The 22,448-nt window shown below is 33.8% G+C and overlaps 2 protein-coding genes across 5 annotated transcripts; one reads left to right on the top strand and one right to left on the bottom strand.

Annotated features, from left to right (window-relative positions):
• Positions 1-2,003: 2,003 nt before the first annotated feature.
• LOC115975643 (NADP-dependent malic enzyme) lies at positions 2,004-7,565 on the top strand. Its single transcript, XM_031096513.1, has 19 exons — positions 2,004-2,477; positions 3,216-3,336; positions 3,437-3,511; positions 3,963-4,114; positions 4,198-4,303; positions 4,422-4,487; positions 4,689-4,784; positions 4,890-4,961; positions 5,064-5,147; positions 5,230-5,328; positions 5,495-5,542; positions 5,672-5,725; positions 5,844-5,942; positions 6,028-6,117; positions 6,208-6,285; positions 6,420-6,494; positions 6,580-6,670; positions 6,997-7,125; positions 7,228-7,565. The coding sequence occupies exons 1-19, from the start codon at positions 2,326-2,328 to the stop codon at positions 7,314-7,316; spliced, it is 1,776 nt and encodes a 591-aa protein (XP_030952373.1). The 5' UTR covers positions 2,004-2,325; the 3' UTR covers positions 7,317-7,565.
• A 2,316-nt stretch (positions 7,566-9,881) lies between these two features.
• Positions 9,882-16,317, bottom strand: LOC115975642 (2-oxoglutarate-Fe(II) type oxidoreductase hxnY-like). Of its 4 annotated transcripts, none has more exons than XM_031096511.1 (11): positions 16,069-16,311; positions 15,764-15,959; positions 15,569-15,667; positions 15,345-15,396; positions 14,963-15,084; positions 14,776-14,876; positions 14,616-14,674; positions 13,435-13,491; positions 12,546-12,591; positions 10,468-10,547; positions 9,882-10,285 (listed from the first exon to the last, which is right to left on the bottom strand). In XM_031096511.1, exons 1-11 carry the CDS (start codon positions 16,171-16,173, stop codon positions 10,195-10,197), a joined length of 1,008 nt encoding a protein of 335 aa, XP_030952371.1. In that variant the 5' UTR covers positions 16,174-16,311; the 3' UTR covers positions 9,882-10,194. The 4 variants fall into 4 exon arrangements, with proteins under 4 accessions (XP_030952371.1, XP_030952370.1, XP_030952368.1 ...); XM_031096510.1 differs by having other exon boundaries at positions 9,920-10,285; positions 15,764-15,962; positions 16,069-16,314; XM_031096508.1 differs by having other exon boundaries at positions 9,920-10,285; positions 15,569-15,959; positions 16,069-16,317.
• Positions 16,318-22,448: the final 6,131 nt, after the last annotated feature.

Genomic DNA, 22,448 nt, shown 5'->3' with positions numbered 1-22,448 from the left:
AAATTTACAGATCTACTTTTCATACTTCGCCGGATGTCTATCATTCAAACAAGTAAACGGGTTGCCAATTTCTCTATTTTAATTGGTCAGACAAAGGTAGAAATTAAAGTAGAAACTAAACTTTTTTTTTTTTTTTTTTTTTTTGAGAAGCAAGTAGAAACTAAACTAGTAGTAGTAGTACATGCATGTTCACAAACTCAATACAAAATAAATATACTTTCTCAATTTCTCTACCAAATCTATATCTATATAAATCTAAAAACTGAAGCGTAGCATTTAATGTTACTACACTCAAGTTGAGCCACATTAGCAGCGATGTCATTATCATTCTTTTTCTTGAATTTTTCCTACAATTCAAAAACTATTTTCCTAAAATTAAAAATACTAATAAAAAGAAAATAATTCTCAACCGTATCTCTTTCATGGTTACAATTTTAGACAGCAACTCTTTGTGTTCCACAGTTACAGTTTCAACCGGCAACCCTTTGTGTTTAATGGTTACAATCTCAAACGACAACCCTTTAGCTTCCTAACGCCAAATTTTGGCTTTCTAACTCCTTCATCTCTTTCTCTCCTCACACTATATTAATACTGAAAAGCTGGATGATTCAGTTTAGGTTTCTCTAAATCTCTATTGCTCTTGACCTCTATTCTTGTGACTGCCCTGTATAAATAGTTCAATGTAAGGAGTAGATTAATAGTATTGTTCTTTTCTTTTCCTTTTTTTTTTTTTAAAAAAAAATAATTTTGTTACTACCTCTTTTCTGTTGTGGGTCATATATGGGTTTTTATGTATTTAGGTTGAGTATTTGTATTGATAGATGTTTGTTGCAATAATGTTGCCAAAGCCACTTTAATATTGGTCTTGATCTTTTATTATCCATATCCATACCATAGTGTTCTCTTTCTTGATCGTGACCACCACCACTACCATTTGTTTATATCTATTTAATGATTGGATTCAGTTTTCTCTAATTGTTTAGAGAGAGAAGTTATATCATGTTTCCGATGCATGTTACTTCTCTCTCACAACACCCCATTGTGAGAGAGAAGTAACATGCACCAGAAACATGATAGAGTTTTTCTTTTAGAGGGGCTTTTGATATCTTAAATATCCAACCCATACACTACTCTTCAAAAATATTAGTGACTTATCGTGTATTAGAGTAAGTTGCCTAAGTTCTTAACATGTCTTTTTTACACCAAAATCATAGTTTATCAGAACCTGGCCTAATTTCATCTTTTCTTTTGTCTGAGATCATACTAGTCTATCAATATATATTAAAATTAAAACTTGGGGAAAAATAGAATAATAAGTCTAAGAACATAATATTTCTTATTATATTTTCATTATTGTTGAGAAAATTTATACTAATATAATCTGTTGTGATAGGTGTGTAATGATAAATTCAAGTAATCACTTGTTTTTGTCACAAAAAAAAAAAAATCTAAAAATGCAAGGACAAAGTTTAGCAACAAAATTGGTTGTAGTTTAATGCTACAAACTCATTCAATAAAATAAATATTATTATATATTTTGAAAATCTAACCGTTGAATTACATATTCTTTACTATCTTAATACACATGTCAAATTTTGTGTCAATCGGATATATTCTGCATAGTTTTAAATTACAAAAACTTACAATTTAAAAAATTTATTGATAATATAACTATGATATTTAATTTTCTTGAAATTTTGCAAGTATAATAAAATATAAAAAGAAGATGTAATTCAATAGTGTATTTATCAAAATTTACCTCTAATAAAAAAAATATTGAGTAAGATCATAGTACAAGACTACAACTAATTTGGTAGCTCAACTAATCCCTTGTCTCGTCGGTGTTTCCAAACAAACAGTAAGTAATCAAACTTTTTTTGATAAACTTTACAGTAAGTAATCAAACTTTACATAAGTAAACTCTGTTAATAAAATTATCACTTTCTGAACATGATTGTCTCTCCTTTTTCAAATTGAAAACGACACACCTGTGACACCTCTTTGACTTGTTTGATGATCGATCATTACAATAACAATATGACATCTTTTTTATTTTTTATTTATTTATTTTGGATTGGATAATATGGCATCTTAAAAGAAAAGAAAAGAAAAGAAGGGAAGAAGCAAAGTCTTGCTGTGTGTCTTTGATTTCTAAAGCAGAGGTACAGAGTTTTATAACTAGTAACATTTATATATATTAAGCTCTGCCTATTGCCTGTTGTGTATCACAGAGGAGACACAGAGTGTTAGAGTTAGCTTTGGTGGTGTAGACTGTAGTATTGGCTTTTTCAAGTTTGAACTGAGATAACTGAAAAAAAAATAAAAATGGAGAGCACGTTTAAGGAGATAAGGGACGGCCAGTCGGTGCTGGACCTGGACCCCAAATCTACCGTTGGTGGCGGCGTCGAGGATGTGTACGGTGAGGATCGCGCTACAGAGGACAAGCTTGTTACTCCCTGGACTTTCTCTGTTGCCAGGTCTCTCTTACATCATGATTCATTCCTCTTTTTCTTGGTTTTAGTTTAGTTTAGTGTTTACTTTTCTTATTTACAACAAAAATGAAAAAGATCATATTCATTTCTATTTGATTGTTGGTTATTGATTAAGATCATGTAGTTTGTCAAAGTATAGTGAACTTCATTTTCTTGTACTGGTTTTGTTGTTGAATCTGCTTTAGTACATACTGACGCTTATTCTTTTGTCTTCGTCTTCTTCTTTTTTGTTTTGTTTTTGTATTTTTTGTTTTGTTTTTGATATGATTTGTAGTGTAGTTTTTTGGTCTTTTAGAATCTGAAAGTTCCTGAATACTTAAAATGAAGGTTTCGTTTTTGTGATCACATGTTTATTACACTTCTATTTTTTTTCTTTTGCATCCTATTGATCTTATGCTACCAGAATCGTGTTATTAACCTTCAAAAAAAAAAAAAAAAAATTTGTGAGTTTCCTGTCATTTTCTTAAAGATTATGGTGCATTCTGATCTGGGTTCAGTTCAGAAACTGCGGCCCCACTTGGTTGATGTCAAAAAATAATTTACGTGGATCAAACATATAAATTAATGAATGTAAATATAAATGAAGTTCAGAAGACAAAAATGCTACTCTGAGATAACAGGGGACTCTGTTTGATCGCTTTTCAGAACTATACTATAATCTCTGACATGTAACTTTTTGAATTCTGAACTAAATTTTGTGGGGTGTGTGTGGTTGTGGTGCAGTGGGTATTCTTTGCTTAGGGATCCCCAGTACAACAAAGGACTTGCTTTCACTGAGAAAGAGAGGGATGCTCATTACTTGCGTGGTCTTCTGCCTCCAATAATTTTGTCTCAACAACTTCAGGTTGTATTAGTGATATTGGCTTATAGCATCGTTTTATCTGATTCATTGTTCTCTTAGTTTGAATTTTCGCTGACCCTTTTTTGTATTTTACTAATCCCAGGAGAAGAAATTGATGCAGAACATCCGACAATATCAAGTCCCGCTGCAAAAATACATGTCATTGATGGATCTTCAGGTAGGACTTAGGAGTTTCACTGTCATTGAATTTAGTTTTGATGATGATTGTTGTACATTGTTTGCATATGGTCACCACGTGCAGACAAATTGTTTGATAATATTTTGAATAGTATTGAAAATGATTGTCTTGTGCATAATGACATTTGGACTGATTGGGTATTTTCAAGTTTGGGATCATCTTGAGATGTTGAGACATTGTAGGACTATGGTTTGTTTAATTATGATGCCTTAACATGTTTGTTGTTTCTTTATTTCCTTCATCTTTCTATTGTTGGTATAATTAAACCCCTTTCTTTAATGAGGCTTTGTTGGAATGCATGTTTGTGTGCTTAGAATTCTGTGGAAAGACAAATGGACTTAATTTATCCTTGTGTGATGAATGAAGTCCTATTGAAATTTTGAAAGAGGGTTAATACATATATTTTTTTTAATTTTTTATTTTTTTACAGGAGAGGAATGAAAGGTTGTTCTACAAGCTTCTCATTGATAATGTTGAGGAATTGCTCCCAGTTGTCTATACTCCAACTGTGGGTGAGGCTTGCCAGAAGTATGGGAGCATCTTCAAGCGCCCTCAGGGTCTTTACATAAGTTTGAAAGAAAAGTATGAATTTCTGTTTCTGCTGTAACTATGTGCAACTTAGAGCTACTTTAGTCATAATATGAAGGAGTGCTTGAATTTTGCAGGGGCAAGATTCTTGAGGTGTTGAAGAACTGGCCTGAGAGGACTATTCAAGCAATTGTTGTGACGGATGGTGAGCGAATTTTGGGACTTGGGGATCTTGGCTGTCAGGTAGTTATGTTGTCAATCATCGTTTTTAAATTCTAAACTTATTAAACAGGGTTCTATGTAAATTATTGTGCTGTAAAAGTGAACTAGCCTTCACATGATGGTGTTGGATATGTTTTAGGGGATGGGGATTCCTGTGGGAAAATTGTCTTTGTATACAGCACTCGGAGGTGTTCGTCCTTCTGCAGTAAGTTTATTCAAATACAACTTGTGGTTCTTGCTTCGTTTTACTACATTGTAAATTGTTGGTCATATGATGTACTTTGTTTTAAACCTTGGGGAGCATTTCTAAATGCCAAGCAAAACCAAGTTCAAAATAAAAGCCTTGGTTGTAATCACATAATATCCCTTATTCTGATCAAGAATTGTATGGACTGTCTTCTTGTAGTGTTTGCCTATAACAATTGATGTGGGGACAAACAATGAACAGTTGTTGAAAGATGAGTTCTACATTGGGCTTAGACAGAGGAGGGCAACTGGGAAGGTTTCATAGTTTACATTTGCACCTTGCTCCAATTTTGGTTCATAAATTTTCACAAGTGATAGTATAATATACATTCCCTAAGGTGATTTTGACAATTCTTTTCAGGAATATTATGAACTTCTGCATGAGTTCATGTCCGCTGTCAAGCAGAATTATGGTGAAAAAGTTTTGATACAGGTTGTGCATGAGTTAGATTACATCCTTGATTGATAAAATTTCTGTAGTTCAAAATATTCATCCAATTCTGATGTTGTCTAGTTCATCTAAATTGGTTTGCAGTTTGAAGATTTTGCAAATCACAACGCTTTTGAGCTGCTTGCAGAATACCGCACAACTCATCTTGTTTTCAATGACGATATACAGGTTTGAAGTAGCATTAATGGTGAAGCTTGCACTTAAAAGGATTTTATGTTGTTCTTGATTTCGTTGTCTCCTTTTGTTTCAGGGGACCGCAGCTGTTGTTCTTGCTGGGGTAGTTGCAGCGCTGAAGTTGGTTGGTGGTGCACTGGCTGAGCAAAAATTCTTGTTCCTTGGTGCTGGGGAAGTAAGACTCTTCTTTGGGCTATTTCCATCCCGACTTCATATTGGTTTTTCCTCCTTATATGTGTGTATGTGTGTGTGTGCGTGTGCGCGCATGCACGCTCCAATCCCCATAATCCTGCACTATTAGTCAAGTTACTTATTTAGCTTCTGTTGTTTAATGATTGCAGGCTGGAACTGGTATAGCTGAGCTTATAGCTCTTGAGATTTCGAAGCAGGTAGTAACTTGTTATTGGTATTTGAATGCCCATCTTTGGTTTATTAACAGAGTTGCACTCTCTCGTAATTCTTAAACATGATGAATGGTGGTATTATATTTTTTGATAGTTTTCATTTGCCTGTTGTAGACAAAGGCTCCTTTAGAAGAGACACGCAAGAAGATCTGGCTTGTTGACTCTAAGGTAGTAAGCTTGATCAAAATTTCTTTCGTAACATATATATTAGCCATTAGATATCCTTTTTATTTTTCTTTCAAAGATTTCCCCTCTCTACTATTAAGGAGAACCAGTATTCTTTCAGGGATTGATTGTTAGTTCTCGTAAGGATTCACTTCAAAACTTCAAGAAGCCTTGGGCTCATGAACATGAACCTGTTAAGGATCTCTTAGATGCTGTCAAGGTGTGAAAAGATGTCATTGTTTGAGTTCGAGTAAGTAATCTTCATGTGTATCTTGGTCCCTTACTATGTTCTCTTACTTCCTCAGGCAATTAAACCAACAGTTTTGATTGGATCATCCGGGGTAGGAAAAACATTTACAAAGGAGGTGGTTGAGGCCCTTGCCTCTTGCAATGATGTACATACTCTCTCTCAGAATCCTGTTTATATTTTCAAACTATATTTCCATAAAGAAAAAGCTAAGCCCAATTCAATAAATGACATGCAGAAACCTATCATTATGGCTCTCTCCAACCCTACTTCACAGTCTGAGTGTACTGCAGAAGAAGCTTATACATGGAGTAAGGTAAAATTTTACACAGCTAAATGTGCCATAACTTGGTTGAGGACTTCACCATACAAAGGATGATTGATTACTCAACAATTGCAAAGTACAGTTGACTCTATTTTATGTTTGTCGCTTTTGTTTTCAAATTGAAGGGTCGTGCAATTTTTGCTAGTGGAAGTCCATTTGATCCTGTTGAATATGATGGGAAGACTTATGTGGCTGGCCAGGTAATGCAATTTTCTTCATTAGTATTTCTCTTCAAAATTGGTTGGATATCAACGACTGAGGTGTGTGATTTCCTTGTCATTTCAGTCCAACAATGCTTACATTTTCCCTGGATTTGGTTTGGGTTTGATAATCTCTGGAGCTATCCGTGTGCACGATGAAATGCTTCTAGCAGCTTGTAAGTAGGCAACATAAGGATGACAATCCATAAAATGTCTTTTCTACTATCTTTAAAAGTTGGCATTATCTGGAATATAAACAGGTTCCTGATGTAAAATGGCCCATTTAAATAAGATTAAAAAAAAAAAAAAAAAAACTTTAATCTTCCTTTTCTTGTTGTCACTATCCTCTTGTTATGAGGAACAAGTCCCACTTCAAAAATTATGCTGTTAGCTCTTGTTTAACAATAATTTTAGACTTAAACACAAAACATATGATTTTTTTTTAAAAATCTTGTTTAACTGGCGAAGGGTTAATTGACTTTTTGTTGTTCTCCAACAACAGCGGAAGCCTTGGCTTCACAAGTAACAAAGGAGAACTTTGATAACGGGTTGATATACCCACGATTCTCTACTATCAGAAAAATTTCAGCTCATATAGCTGCTAATGTAGCTGCCAAGGCATACGAACTGGGTAAGTAAATTTTTGTTGTAGGTATCCTTGCACAAATTCTCACTACTAAACTCTGAAACCATTAATTTTTGTTTTTGATTTCTTCTTATCATGCTTTTGTAGGTGTCGCTACACGTCTTCCTCGTCCTAAGGATCTTGTGAAATATGCAGAGAGTTGCATGTACACACCAGTCTACCGAAATTATCGTTGAGCGGTTGATGGACATACTCCAATCGTTTAGTGTTGTACTATCACTATTCACTATGTTGTCGGAGTCTTGCTGTCAAGCTGTATGACGCATATGGTGTGTTTTGAAGTAGCTTTAAGCAAAAATAACTTATGAATATGACTATAATAACTCTGGCATGTTATATGACCCATATAACGTATAGATAATCATAAAATGAAGATGCTTGTACCCTACAACCTTGTTGATTTGATTTGATTTGAAATCTCTTCATTCCAGCAATGTGGCTAGAGCAATTTTTTGCATCATCCATGGTCGCCTTTTCAACAAAAAATCATTCTCTACTAATGAAATCAAGGTTGCGTTCATTTTGACATAAAATGTTTTTAAAGGAAAATTATTTTGAGGGAAATACAATTTATTTTTTGGTTTTGGTTGCAATTCTAAAAATATTTTGAAAAACATTTTTATGTCAAAAATGTTTTTTTACACAAACATTTTCAGAAAAACAAATTATTTTCTAGTGTTTGGCTGCATTATTGAAAACGCAGCAAAAAAATAGGTTTAGGCATTTGACTCTTAATTACAATATAGAAGATTGAATGGTATCTTTTTTTATTTTTGTTAGGGCTTAGCAAATAATCTCTATTGAACCACAGAAGAGAGCAAAGCAACTAGTGTTAGAAGTATGTGGTGAGCATTAGTATTGGTAGAGCCAAATTGCTAAAATGCTAAATTTATCAACCAAATATGATAAAATGCTCCTACATCAGTGGAGGCAAAGCCAAATTTTTTGGCTGTTGAGCTATAGTGCACAACTATATTTACATGTGCACTGAAGCTCAGATGCTAAAAAAAACAAATTTATTAAAAAAAAAAAATTATTTTATTGTGTTGGTGGTGGTGGTGGTTGTTGTTTATTGTAGTGGATATATTATTTTATTATTTTTTTTATATTATTTTATTGTGTTAAACGCTAAAATAAAATCATTGATATTGGGTATTTTGTAAAGTGAGGTGGTAAAAGAGATAAAATAGCTTTTTGTGATGCCAAATTGTTAAATTTTTTGCTCCACCAATGTTGATAAATGAATAAATCTACCATATTCCAATAGCTTAAATTTTTGGGACAATTAGAAATTTAATACGATTTCAGAGTAGGAGGTCCTAAATTCGATCCCTATCTCCTCCACTCTACCTCCAATTGAAATTCTCACGAGTTTCGGTCCACACGTAAGGGGAGAGTGTTAGAAGTATATAATTAAATGATTAAATTTACCATATCTCAATAGCTTAAACTTTTTGGATAGTAAGTAATTTAACAACTACCCATCTATCAATAGAAAAAAAAAAAAAAAAAAAAAAAAAACTGCATGGAAGGAGATAGGTTAGGTCACTCATTACAAGAAGCAGGACAATATGACTTAGAATTAGTGAATATGAAATTACTACAATGTGTTTAATTGGTTCATTACTTAATTGAGAAGGCGTCAACCTATGGAATATATATATATATATATATATATATATATATATATATATATATATATATTCTCTCTATTCTTATATTGAAATTTTTTTTAAAAAAAAAAACATTTTTTTTTTCATAATGTAGTAAAAAATTGAAAATGAGAGAATCATATTATAGATCTATAATAATGATCAAGAGATGTAGAACCTATGGATAATGTAGGGTTGTATGGATGTGTTTATTTGTTTACTGTCTTGCATGCTTTAGGAATGCTCATTAACGGATTCCTTATTAGAACTAAGTTATAGAACATAAGAGTAGAGGTTGGCCACGGGTGGAATTTGGTGGTTAATACCTTCTCAAGACGTCCCCTAATTTCGAATCTAGTATTTTGTGTGAAAGGGGTCAAAAAGTCAGTTCCTAAACCAAAACTAACGACCCTTGATCCTCTGCTTTTGACCCACCCGGTTAAGACGTACTTCTTAGGGAACACCTTATATAGGACGGTAAGTCTACAAAGATGACCTAGGCATGATGTGAAAGAAAATCTGAAAAATGGCAATTAAAGCCCCTCAAACCTTTTTTTCCCAACATGTTTATGAAACATGTTTGTAAACTAGCATCTTGATTCTTTTAGACTGCTTATCAAACTTGAGCTTCTAAGGCTCGAGTTCCATCACTAGAGAAAGAAAAGAGTTGGCCAAAAACAAACCCAATCTCAGAGCCCCAACACCACAACAATCATTGCTGCTCGCCGTTGCTCTAGTGCTGAGATCAAAATCCTCAAAAATGGTCCGCACTCCAGTACCGTGGGGTTGTGTTTTGATTGGTATTGTGGGATTGTGTTTTGATTTGGGTTTGGAGAAATGAGTATTTTCTGATTTTTGAGTTTGGGTGTTCACTGCTGTTAGGTATACATTACTATTCCATCATAAAGTAACAATGACTGATAAAATCTTCCCAACCCATGTGAATTGCTTAGAGAAATATAAATATGTAGAAACCAAGTCCAACAATATCTATAATATGTTGCTAACTGGTTATACTTGGTTTGATAGAACTTTTTACTGGGTACTTAGGGAGGCTAGATCTCCTGTTGTGTTTTCTTGCTTTGGAAATTTTTCCATAATAATAATTCTAACATTTAGAAAGAATCTTATCAAACACTTGGTAACAAGTCTCACCACACTCAAGTAGAATACACGTGAATTCTCAATAAAAGAGAAGTTTTATTGATACTTATAACATTACATTTTGCTAGACACACCACACACCACTCTTGCTTCTTATTTCACTCGCTTTCTTATACTTATTGGAGACTCATGCAAATGATGAGAATAACCATATATACAACACAAAGGAGACAAATGCTTTAAGAAGAAATCACAGGCCTATACTCTTACGCCTTCAAAACATATTTTGTGGCAAAATTTAAGTTTGAGGTTTTTTGTATACGCTCCGATCAGTATGAGTATCATTATACCGTTGGCTCAAGTAAGTCTGACATAAGATTGGCTGAAACCTGGAAAAACAGAGAAATGCATAGAAATAGAAAAGTTAGAGTTTGAAACGCACTGTTTAATATTTCCAAGTTCATGCACATGACTACTTTTATGACTGCCACCTAATTATCCAAATACATTTAGGGTGATTTAGATCTTCAATATCCTTGAAAAATAGTGAATGTGTAAGGCATTAACTTACTTGGGAGGATTATTTTCTGACTTGCAGGTTGGCAAGCACTCAACAAGACAATCATGACTAGGTTCAACGAAATATGCCATCTGCCACAGGGAAAAGGAAATAAGATATTCATGAACCATTATAAATTTCAAAATTTGTACATGAAAGTAATAGACAAAATGTTTTGTAAATTAAGCAAAATTAAAATAAAAACACTAAATGAATTACACCAAATATACAAAATGTAGTTGTCATGAAAAATTAGGGGGAAGGCTACTTGCCAACCCCGTCCTAGACTCCGCAAAAACGGGAGCATCAATGAAAGCCCTATGCATTAGTACAATCCTTTAAACATCATGCAAATTAAACAAGAATAGGATCCAAATTAAAGTTCCTCACTCAGCTAACAAATTTCATTTACTGTACAACTCCATTCTAAGCCACCAAAGACATTTCAAATGGTCTTCAAAATAGAAAGAAGCTAAAAGATTTGTTTGTCTTTTTATTTGCACTTGCAATTGCTAGGGGAGGAGAAATCTAATCCATGATTTGTGAGCTACAAATAACATAATAGAAACAAGAAAGATTAAAGCACGAACATATAAGAACACAAGATTTATGTCACTTACCCAAAATTAGGTCTACATGAATATGTCTACGTGTGGTTGCGTTTAGGGATAGGAAGATGTGGATTTTGGGTTTAGAATTGTCAAAGAGAAGGTTTTCGGGTTGTGTTAGGAATAAAAAAGTGGTCTGATGAGTTATATCTTAGGTCTTACTTAGAATATCCAAGTTCTTGATAAGTTGCTATTCTAGCAGGATATTTAACCAAAATAGCAACTGTAAGCTTATCCAAAGTTTCTCACATGTTAGAATATCTGACGTCCACATGGTTGTTGCAGTTTTAGTTTTTATTTTTTTATTATGATGTCTTACAAAAGAAGTTACAAGGATCATAAGTATATAAACCATCCATTCGGTTATCACCAGGCTATATATAAATATTTTAAATTTCAAGTTATTGTGTTTTATAATTATGGTCCAAAAGAAGAGTTTATAAATTGAATAGTAAATAACATCCAATTAGCATAAATTTGACATGCATATTAAAGCTGAGTTTGGATTGCATTGAAGACAATCCACGTCTGTGTTTGGCATTTTTTCCCTGGATCCTGTGCACTGTTCACGGGACCCGCAAGTACAGAAAAACGCTAATTTTGCTTTAAAACTAGGTTCCATGACACTATTCACATATTTAAAAATTATTTTGTTACAGTGTTTTCAGCAATAAGCGGTATCTAAACAGACCCTAAAAACATAGAGAACATGTAATCCAACAGAGAAATTTTCAAAACATTAATTCTATAACTCGTGTGTAAAATTATCATAGGACACATAAGGCTTTTAATGTATTCTCAAATACTGAAAATACCCCCAATAATTGTAAGGACTTCAACAAGGCTAACACTAAAATAACTACCATAATAGATAAAGCTTCACACAAAATGAGCAAGTCACTTAATATAACTAACACAATAGATCAGATTTCACACACAATGAGCAAGTTAGTGGGGCAAGAGAATCAGTGCACTACAAATATTGATAATGAAAATGAAGTCAAATTGGCTCAATAAAATACCAAGGTTTCAGGAGAATAATTTATCTTAGATCAACCTGATGGCCACAATAAAACTACCACAACTGATTCTACCACTAATAGGGACAATTGTAAGAGGTAGATCCAAGTAGCTAAAGATTCAAACAGTAATACTCTACGTGGCAATTTGTAACACAGTTAAAACTACCACAACTGATTCTGCCACTAATAGGGGAAAATATTAAAAAGTAGGTCCAAGTAGCTAAATTTTCAAATGGCGAAACTGTAAATGGCCATTTGTAACACAATTCAGCACCCTGCAAAAAAACATTCCAGCTGCAAGTAATAAATAAAAGAGAAAACAGATAGAAAATAATGTTGGCCCTTTATATGATGATATTGCAGAAACTGACACTATAAACACGGATCATCAAAAGCTTATAAGGGTCTTGCAACAATTTTCACTCAAAAAGAAAGGGGATAAATAAAACAGGGGCCTTACTGAATATCTCTCTTGACCATTCACCAAAACTCTGTGCAATGTGGACCTGAGTACACATGTAAAGCAAAATGTCAATCAAACAAGAGTAAAGAAGAAGATTTTCAGAAAAGTTGGCAATGAAAAGAGAGTTTTCATCCCAGAGAATGCTCAACAACAAACTTTTATAAAAAAAAGTAAAACAAACAGATCAGCAGTTGCAAGAATATGTTCATGAATATTGTCTTGGAAATGATGTATTGGGGAAATCTAGGCCCTGTGGACTTCAACCTGGAGCTAGATTACCAGTAAAACTGGGACAACACTAACAGTTAACAGCTCATTAAAATTAGTATAATTACCACTACTAGCACTACGGAAAAGTTCAGTAGTTTAAAGTTCATTAGTGCAATACTAGCTCATACATGATTGAATAATTTTTCATACATTTTCATTGGGGATTCAGAATGTATAATGACTCCAAAACGGCTAAATCTACAACTTGAATTCTTCAAGACAATCTGGATGGCAAATAGCAATATTGACAAAGTGTGCAATATAAACAGCCTAGACCTCAAATAAAAAATCAAATCCAAATATTACCCTGGTTTAACCCTTTCAATTAAGTTCACATATTCTCAATCACAACTGACAAGTTTATTAGAGGAAAGAAATGTTACAATTAGAAGATAAAAAATGATTCTCTACAAGATCATTTACATGATAGCCACCAAGTGACCAGGCCAACACAATTTAGAACAGTCAACTATAACAACTAAATACCAAATGCAATTAAGGATGAAAAGCTCTGGGGAGCGAAACGTATTACAAAGCTTGTTTAATAACAAAATTATCTCTTATACAGGACAAAGTGAAATTTGGAGCATTGCTACAACTAAGAGATGTACATTACTTGAAAACACAGTTGCTCCAGCGCTCCAGCATGTCACCAAGATTCACAATAAACGCTCTGTCAAAGATAAACCGTAAAAAATAATATCACCATCCCAAACTAAACAGAATGCTTTCTATTACATTTTAACATTTTATCATGCAAGCATGTAATTCTTCACACAAAGCATATTGAAAGATCTTTACTGCATGCTAATAGACATTGCAGCAAAACAATAAAGAGCTAAATGGTGGCATACTGGCATGTTATCAATAACAGTAATGTAACCTGGAAGGCTGGAACAAAAATATTATGATGCTGGAGTCAATAACATACTAGACATAGTAAGTTCATTGATTGAATTGCATGCTTTACATTAAGATCTATTTATAAAGGGACTTCCGCTTATCAAAAAAAGAAAAAAAAAATTGATGGGACTCCTATTAAATGCTATAGTATCTAATCAAGGATGCACGGATGCGGCTCCCAGGCCGGCGCACCCGCGTCCGACGCGGCGGGACGCGGCGACGCGGGAGGGACGCCGCAGACCGCGTGTCCGTCCCGCGTCGTGCCGCGTCGCGCCACGTGGCGGATCCCGACTCGGGCCGACGCGGGCCGACGCGGCCAAAATCGGCGCCGACGCGGCCGAAATCGGGCCGACTCGGTCCGTATCGGCCGTATCGGCCATATCGGCCGGCGACCGATACGGCCGAAACAGGCCGAAATAGGCCGTGAAAATCGTCGGAGAGGCCGAAATTCTGGCCTCAGATGCGTTTCTTGCCTTATTCTTTCTTTGTTTTGTGAATCAAGTATATTAATGTGTTTTTTAAGAATATTTTAATAGTAAAAATATATAGAAAATATAAATAAAAATATTTTTAATAATTTTTTAATCGCCGAGTCCCGCCGCACCCGCACCCTATTTTTTCAAAAATTGCCGAGTCCCGCACCCGCACCCGCACCCGCACCCGAGTCCCGAAACGCACCCGTGCTTCATAGTATCTAATTAAGTTGCAAAGAGCTCAAAACCAAGTTTGATCCGGAAGTATGAATTCATAGAATCCAGAATAAAAACTCAACAGAAATAATCACAAATGCAAAAGAAAATAGGCTACTACACAATGTGAGATAATGTATACCAAAAAAATGTTACAACATATGTTGAGACATGATCTATTTCCATAAATGTTAAATTGACTCACCCTTTTAGTGGTGGTACATCTTCCCATATCTGAGGCTTAGCATCCCTATCCTTGCATATCTGCGAGTAATTAACAAAATTGCAACAACTAATCAGATTACAGTCATTTGGGTTTTACTTCACCCAAAACAAAATGTTCATTATTACAGCAGTCTTCTTACTTGGAGACCTGGGATGCCATCTGTTGCCAAGAGGGTAATCAAACCATAGTCAGAATGAGCTCCAGCTCCAAATATCCCCTTTGATGGATCTGAAATTCCACCTAAAAAAACCCGTCCCTGTATTACTAACGATACAACAAGGCCAAAAAATTCAAAATGTTCCAAGAACAAAAAATGTAATTTCAACCTTCGTAGCGTAGTAAGCGCAAGATTGCAATAGGCTCGCCAAGCATTTCTGGCTGGTCAAAGAAATCAACCTTCAGATCAAGTGCAAGAGCTATTATCCTAGCAACTGCCCTTGCCACCTCTCTGAATGCACAAAGGGAATAGATAGTTGGTAATTTACCCTATTTGAATTCATTATACAGAAAATTGATTCATGGGAACAATTATGACAACTGATGGAATAACAAAGTTTAAACACACAAATTTATACAGTTAACCAAAATTACATGAAGAGACTCCTTAAGAAACTGCCAATTACATATCCTCCCTGCATGTGCATGTGTGTGCATACAAGACCTTGCTAATAGTTCCATTGTACAAACTATACGTTTGATAAAACTTACAAAGCCTCTCGATGATAATTCTCCATTGTCTCTCTCCATCCAGGAAGTAGTTCTAAAGACAGCAACAAGTTCAACATTCAATAACATACTTTCCGGAACAAAACAAAATATATATATATATATTGACCTGGTTTAACTGCCTATAGAACCATATGGTAGAGAGAGAGAGAGACAGCACCAATCACAAAAAAGCTTGAACTTGGTTTTCAGGGTCCAATAGTTACCTGGCTCAGGCCAAACATTTGGACCATAAAATGGTTTTTCTGCTTCTGGGTCACCTTCAGCTACTTCCACTCCAATATAATATCCTTCCTTATAATCTCCTGATTTTACAATACAAACAAAAATTATAGATAAACCCAGTTGGAGAAAAAAATAAAATAAAATAAAATATTGAAACTTGGCAGGAAAAAACAAACCTTTAAGTTGGTTTTCAGGGTCCAAAAGCTCGTCAAGAATAGGGGTGTAACCCCTATGTTTCTCATTCCTTAAAAGCTTCATTTTCTCACTTAATGGTTGTTGGAACATCCTTTTGCTCTGTGCAAAAACCTCGTCCATGAACTCCTGGCTTATCCCGTGGTTTACGACGTAGAAAAATCCCGAATCCAGACAGGCCTTCTTGGCCAATAAATTAACACAAACAAAAATGCTTTAAAATAAAAGTAATAGTAATAGTAACTGTTTATGGTATGGGTATGTGTATGGGTATGAAATTGAACAGTACCTGTTTAAGTAATGAAACAGATTGGTGAAGGTCGGGAGTGGAGAGATCAATACAATTGAGGACTGAAGTTTTTGAGCCTCCCTGCCCCTGCCCCTGCCCCTGCATACCGATTTCGGTAGTTCTTTCAAATTCAACTATTAAGAAAATTCCTTAATTTTCTCTCTCTCTTTCTCTTCTTTCTTGCCTGCTGCAACATAACTACTTTGGAATTGTGTATTTATATTGTTTATGTGCGCCAAATATTATACTAATATTTAAAATCTCTCTTTATTTTTGTGGGTTCGGTGTGTCAAATATTTGGCATTTTTTCTCAAAAAAAAAATATATATATATATTTGACATTTGGCACGCGTTTTGAGAGTGCTCTAAGCCAAGCGTGGTGGGACATTAAGCCCTGCGATTCATTTCAAAGTCTGCGAATCTAAATAAAATTGCTATAAAATTTTTGGAAAAAGTAATAAATAAATAAAAACTTATAATTGTGTATTTAATTTTTTGTTTGAAACTATTAAATATTTTTAACATATATAAAAAAAAGGAAGAGAAAAGTGTAACAAAGATAGTGTATTTAATTATATCGCAAGGCATATATGGCCGGACATGAATCCCTCCTATTCATTTCAAAGTATACGAATCTAACAAAGTTACTGTAAATTATTGTGGCGTCATCCTATTGACTCGTGGGGTTTCCACGTGTTTGGTGGAATAATCTAACAAAAGGTCAGTAAAAGCTTAAGATTATTGTGTCCCCCAATAATGAATCCATAGGGATTTTTCTTTAATACCTTTTACAAAATTTTCCAGTATACATTTTACAAATTCATCCTTTAAAAAACTTATTTATTAGTTTATTAACGTGAAATTGAGTTTTTTTTTTTTTTTGGTGCTAAATATTCAGTTTTTGAAAATTATTTTGTTAAAAAACTTATATCACAACTTATTTAGTTATGTAGCATTTGTTTGAAACTCAATTTTGTCAAATTTGAGTTCAAAGTAGAATCTAATTTCACCAAAGTTAAAGTTTTATACAATTCAGTGATATGTGGCAAAATTAGAACTCTATTTTCTCAAAGTCGAATAATGCAATTACAATTTGCGAGTCGCTTTTGGGACGTGGTCGTGCCTCCTTTTCTTAACGGGAGACGTTTTCCATTTCAATTAGGCGATATATTATCATTATTAATGCATTAGGTGGTCGGCAGTAGTGGACACTAGTGAGGAGTAGTGACCTTTTTATTTTTATTTTTTAATACTTATGAATCCGTTTCATGATAATTATTTTTTATTATCAGGCCAAGATACCAATTAATTTTCGGTATCAATACAATTTGAATTCCAAATCTATTATTTAATAACAAAAAATTTTATCAATTGAGCTAATTAAAAGTTCTAGTTTGGAACCTACCACTAGTGAGTCATGACAACTTTTTTTTTTTTTTCCCTTTCATGTCATTCGTCCATTTTATTTTTAGATTTTTAAAATATGATATTTGAAAATTCAAATACCTTATTTTTGTTTGTTTTTATCTTAGTTTAAATTACAAAGATAATTCTAAAAATCCATACCATTTAAAAAAGAAAAAAAGAAAATGTAGGGTTCAAAAACACAAAGCTAAAGAACTAGCCTGGTATTCAAGATCTACACAACTAATTTCTTAAAAATGGGAGATGGAAATCCATAATGGGAAGATCAAAAAGATGATTGGAGGCAAATATAATTGAATGAAGGCTTTATATGCATAGAAATCGTATTCCCAAGGTACAAATAAGGGCCATAATGGAAGTTAAAAAAGATGATTGGAGGCAAATATAACTGAATCAAGGCTTTATATGCAGAGAAATCGTATTCCCAAGGTACAAATAGGGGTTTCAAAGGGTAAATATAGGTAAAGACTTTTCTCACTTTCTCTCTTTTGTTCTTCCTTAGGTTTTTTCTAGATCCCCTTTCTTGTTGCCCTCCTCCTCCTTTTATAGCCATCCTCCTCCTCTTCCAGCTGTCCTGTTCTTAGCTGGATTTAGGGGGATACTTGTCTCATCAGCACCTTCTCCTGCCATTTCTTGATCATGAACATAGACTTTTGGAGCTGTTTTCACTGTTCAAGTCAGTCATCCAGCATTCAACATGGTTGACATTGGGTGAGAAAAGCCTTAAATGCAAAGGTGACTATTACATTGGGCTCTGCGTTCTCTTCGACGTGTTCCTCGGGAAAGTAGGTGAAATAGGGTGTCCTTGGCCAAGAAAATGACCGCTTCTTTGTTGGGCTATGTTTCCTCAGGAAGATGGGTTTCATGGATTACCTCAATAATGGGCCCACATATCCTTTCTCAATGGGAGGCTTGTTCATCCCTTGTCGGCCCTTGGGCCGAGCCCATTCAACGGATGGAGTTTCTCGGGACTTCTTCTTTGGCCTAAGGTCTCTGGAGTAGATTTTGGTCCACTTCCCACAGAAAATATACTAAATGATGTCACTTTAAAGAGTAAGATTTTTTGTAACTTGTGTTTTATTTAAAAGTCTCAATTTTCTACCTAGAGAAAAATGATATAAGCTTAGGAATGTCCTACTTCTTTGTTTTTATTTTATTTTATTTTATGCACAATACTCCCTTATCATGCATGAATAACGAGCTCTATGCATGAATAAAATTAGTAAGACTTATTATTATGTGAGTGGAGGAAGGATTAATACTGGAATATTGAATAATTACGCATACTTTCTAGTATCTTAGAAACAATGGTTTAGATACATTTTAAAATGTAAAAGTGAAGACACATTGATGTAGTGGTGGAGCCTAAAGTTTTTTTCAACGAGCCAAGTTAAATATATCAAAATTTAAGATTCAAAGAATAACTCAATTTATAAAAGAAGGATTCTTCTAACTTCTATCCCCCCTAGTTCCTAGAGGTCTTGGAAAGTAGAAACTATCAACTCGCATTCATTCATAAGATTCTAACCTCTTTGATTTGAATTTTTCAGATTGTGATAGGGATTTTGTTCATTTCCTTTCATTTTTCCCTGTTTTAACTTCTTCCCATATTTGTCTTTTCCTCCCGTCTATCCATTCCTTTACATTCATCTTCTGTCTTTTACCTTCTCAAAAAAAAAAAAAATCTTCTGTCTTTTAGTTTTAATAACACTTTATACCCGTCAAGATCGATGCATCTATTGAAGAACTTTGGAAACGATTTTGCATTTCTGACGAAGAAAAAGGTGTGATGATATTCACATCACATGAAGTGGCTCTCTCTAAATTAAACAACATGCACAATTTAGTATTTTGTTCAAAATGTAGACCAACAAGAATTTTAACAAAGAAGCTTTCAAATCCACCATTCATCATCTTTTGTGTTGCTCTCATAGTGTAGTCATCAGAGAAGTTGGTATCATTTATTTTTGGCTATCTTTGGTAAAGAGGAGAACTTGAGAGAAATCTTGGATAAAAGTCCTTGAACTTTGACAAAAAAACTTATTTTGATGAATCGTTTTAGTGAAGACCTCAGCCCTGATAATGTTACATTCCAATATTCTCCATTTTGGATTCGAGTTTTCAATATCCCCATTAAAAGCATGAACATGGACATGGGACTCATATATATAATAATTAAAAAAAAAAAAAAAAAATTTGAACTATAAATGATATAAGAGCAATAAGAGAGAAAAAAAAATTATGCATTAATCATTTACAAAAATATAAGTTATTTCCTTAAAATCTAATGGCCCATTGGCCCATTAGCTAAATTTTGTATATAAATTTAGGTTTTTTATTTATTTATTTATTTTTTATAGAAAATATTGGAGGGGGAGAGATATTTTCAAAAAGCCCACCTCTTCCGCCCCCCTCCCCCCCCCACCCAAAAAAAAATCCATTTTTTGTGTTGAAGTTGCATAATAAATCTATTATTTATTTATTTCTGGATTGGATAAATCATAACTCAATCATTTTCTAAATGCATTAAACATATTAAACTAATTTAGAATATTTATTCATTTGTACATAATTTGTTGTAATTCTTTTGACTTCTTTGAATTCTTTTTTTTAATTGTGATTGACTTCTTTGAATTCAATCATGAACATGAAGTGATCTTTTAGGGGCAAATTACATTTTACTACCTTAAACTATGCTATAGATTATGCTTCGCACCCTAAATTATTCGGATGCACAGTTTGCACCTTAAGGCTTAAACTATGACCATTGTTACACTTTGCACCATGATGTTAGTTTTACTGTTAAATTAGACGAAAATATAAAACATGTGACTTGTATATGTGTATTGCTTAAGTAGCACAAACTTAAAAAACAAAAACCCCTCCAATTAATTAAAAAGAAAAAACTTTTTTTTCCCAGCTCTCTCTCTCTCTCTCGTGCTGCGTATCAGCTCCCTGGCACACCATTGCTCCACCACTGTGTTAATTGATTTTTTTTTTTCCTTTTTTATTTGATTACCACTACTACTAGTATGGCTCATCCAAATTCCTTAACCCAAAGCCCCTTCTCATCACAAAAACAGTGTTAATTTCTTTATTTGATTGCCACTAGCGTGGCTCATTGTGCTATTTTTTTTTTTCCTTTCTGTATTTTAGAGCAGGTCTACTTCTCACGTCCTTTTGTTGGCCTCATCAATTCTCTTCACTAGTATCGTTCACAACACCACCATGAGGACTATGACCAAACTATGACAAACTCATAGCAACGTATACACACTCAAAACTACCGAATATGATTTTGATTTGGGGATTTAGAGTTGCAAAGGATTTTGATTTTGGGAGAGGGGCTGATACACATGAGAGAGAACTGAAAAAAAAAAAAAAATTTTACTTGATTGGGAAGAAGGGGGTTTTGGCCTTTTAAGTTTGTGACACTTAAGCACAGGGACAGAACTAGGATTTGAACTTGAGGGGGGCCAAATATTAAAACTTTTTTTTTAATAAAAATAAAAATTAACATTTATTTCATATTCAACAAAATACTACATATAAAATAAGTGTTTCTTAAACATTTGAAATTATAAAAATGTCGACAAAGTATAACAAAAAAGTCACTTACCAAAGACTAGCCTCACAAATTCACAATCACAGTACTCACAAAACTGTCACTACCAAAGACTAGTCTCACAAATTTACAATCACAGTTCAGTACTCACGTCCTACTATCCTAGTGGTCCCACTTTATGTCTTTATAGATAAAACCAAAACAAAGAAAAAAAAATGTTACAAACATAGGTGACCAGTCCACACAAAAAGCCATAATTACACAGTAATCAATACAAAGCCACAAACTAGTCTACGGTCCACACAACACACCAGTCCATAAAAAGTCACAACTCACAAACACAACACACCACAGTTCATAAAAAACACAAAGGGCAGAGGGCCAAAGGTAGAACAATATAGCAAACACAAAAAAACACAAATATGAACTTGAGAAAGGAGAAATTTCTCAGATTTACCAAACTCGTGTGTGATTGTGATCAATGATCTGAGGAGGAGCAGCAGCAGCAGTAGGCTAGCAGCGATGGAGGAGTTGATGAGGTTGAGTGGAGGAAGAGTGAGGTCAGGGTAAAAATTTGGGAATTGTAATTTAGGTTTTCAGTCCATATTTATTTTTTCTTTTATAGTTAATTTTAGTTTGTCGGTTATTATTATTATTTTTTTTTTTATGAGAGTTTGTCAGTTATTAATGTTATACTTTCAGTCCATATTTATTTATTTTTCTTGTGGGCCAATATCTAAATATTTCAGAGGAGATCCAAAAATATATATATATATATATATATATATATATATATATATTTAAGGGCAAATCTTAATTTTTCAGATTACATATGTACGTATGCTAGTTTTGTTTTGTTTTGTTTTTTTTTTTTTTGATTTTAATTGGGGGGCTATTAGGACCAAAATTTAAAATTTCAACACATATATACTAGCTTTTTTTTTTTTTTTTTTTTTTTGGGGGGGGGGGGGGGCAATGGCCCCCCCTACCCTACTATAAGTCTATCCTTACTTAAGCAATACACTTGTGCAGGTCACGACATCACGTGCTTTATATTTTTGTCTAACTTAACAATAAAATTAATGTGAGGGGGCAAACTGTACATTCAAATAGCTTAGGGTACAAAGTGTAATTTGGGGCATAGTTTAGGGTGGTAAAGTGTAATTTTCCCATCTTTTATTAATAAATACTCATTTACTTATCCCAAAAAAAAGGGATAAGGGTTTTTTTTTACAAATAAGTATATCCAACATTTGTGCTTCATGATGCCATCTAACACCATTCATGGACCCACTTTTTTACCTTTCTATTAGTCTTTGAATTAAATCTTATACTTGTTGGCTATTGCCTTACCTTTTTTTTTTTTTTTTTTCCTTGAGAGATAATTACA

The sequence above is a fragment of the Quercus lobata genome, chromosome 2 (assembly GCF_001633185.2).
Source record: "Quercus lobata isolate SW786 chromosome 2, ValleyOak3.0 Primary Assembly, whole genome shotgun sequence".
In the NCBI taxonomy this organism is placed as follows: domain Eukaryota; kingdom Viridiplantae; phylum Streptophyta; class Magnoliopsida; order Fagales; family Fagaceae; genus Quercus; species Quercus lobata.
This window is presented reverse-complemented; position numbering and strand designations above follow the sequence as displayed.

Bases quoted from the DNA above. Each gene is read 5' to 3' on its own strand.
- LOC115975643 (XM_031096513.1), top strand. From the start codon at position 2,326: ATGGAGAGCACGTTTAAGGAGATAAGGGACGGCCAGTCGGTGCTGGAC. The intron at 4,488-4,688 runs GTAAGTTTATTC...GTCTTCTTGTAG, and splicing joins GAGGTGTTCGTCCTTCTGCA to TGTTTGCCTATAACAATTGA. The intron at 5,943-6,027 runs GTGTGAAAAGAT...TTACTTCCTCAG, and splicing joins ATCTCTTAGATGCTGTCAAG to GCAATTAAACCAACAGTTTT.
- LOC115975642 (XM_031096508.1), bottom strand. From the start codon at position 16,173: ATGCAGGGGCAGGGGCAGGGGCAGGGAGGCTCAAAAACTTCAGTCCTC. The intron at 15,397-15,568 runs GTAACTATTGGA...TGCTGTCTTTAG, and splicing joins AAATGTTTGGCCTGAGCCAG to AACTACTTCCTGGATGGAGA. The intron at 13,492-14,615 runs GTGAGTCAATTT...TATCTTTGACAG, and splicing joins GATGTACCACCACTAAAAGG to AGCGTTTATTGTGAATCTTG.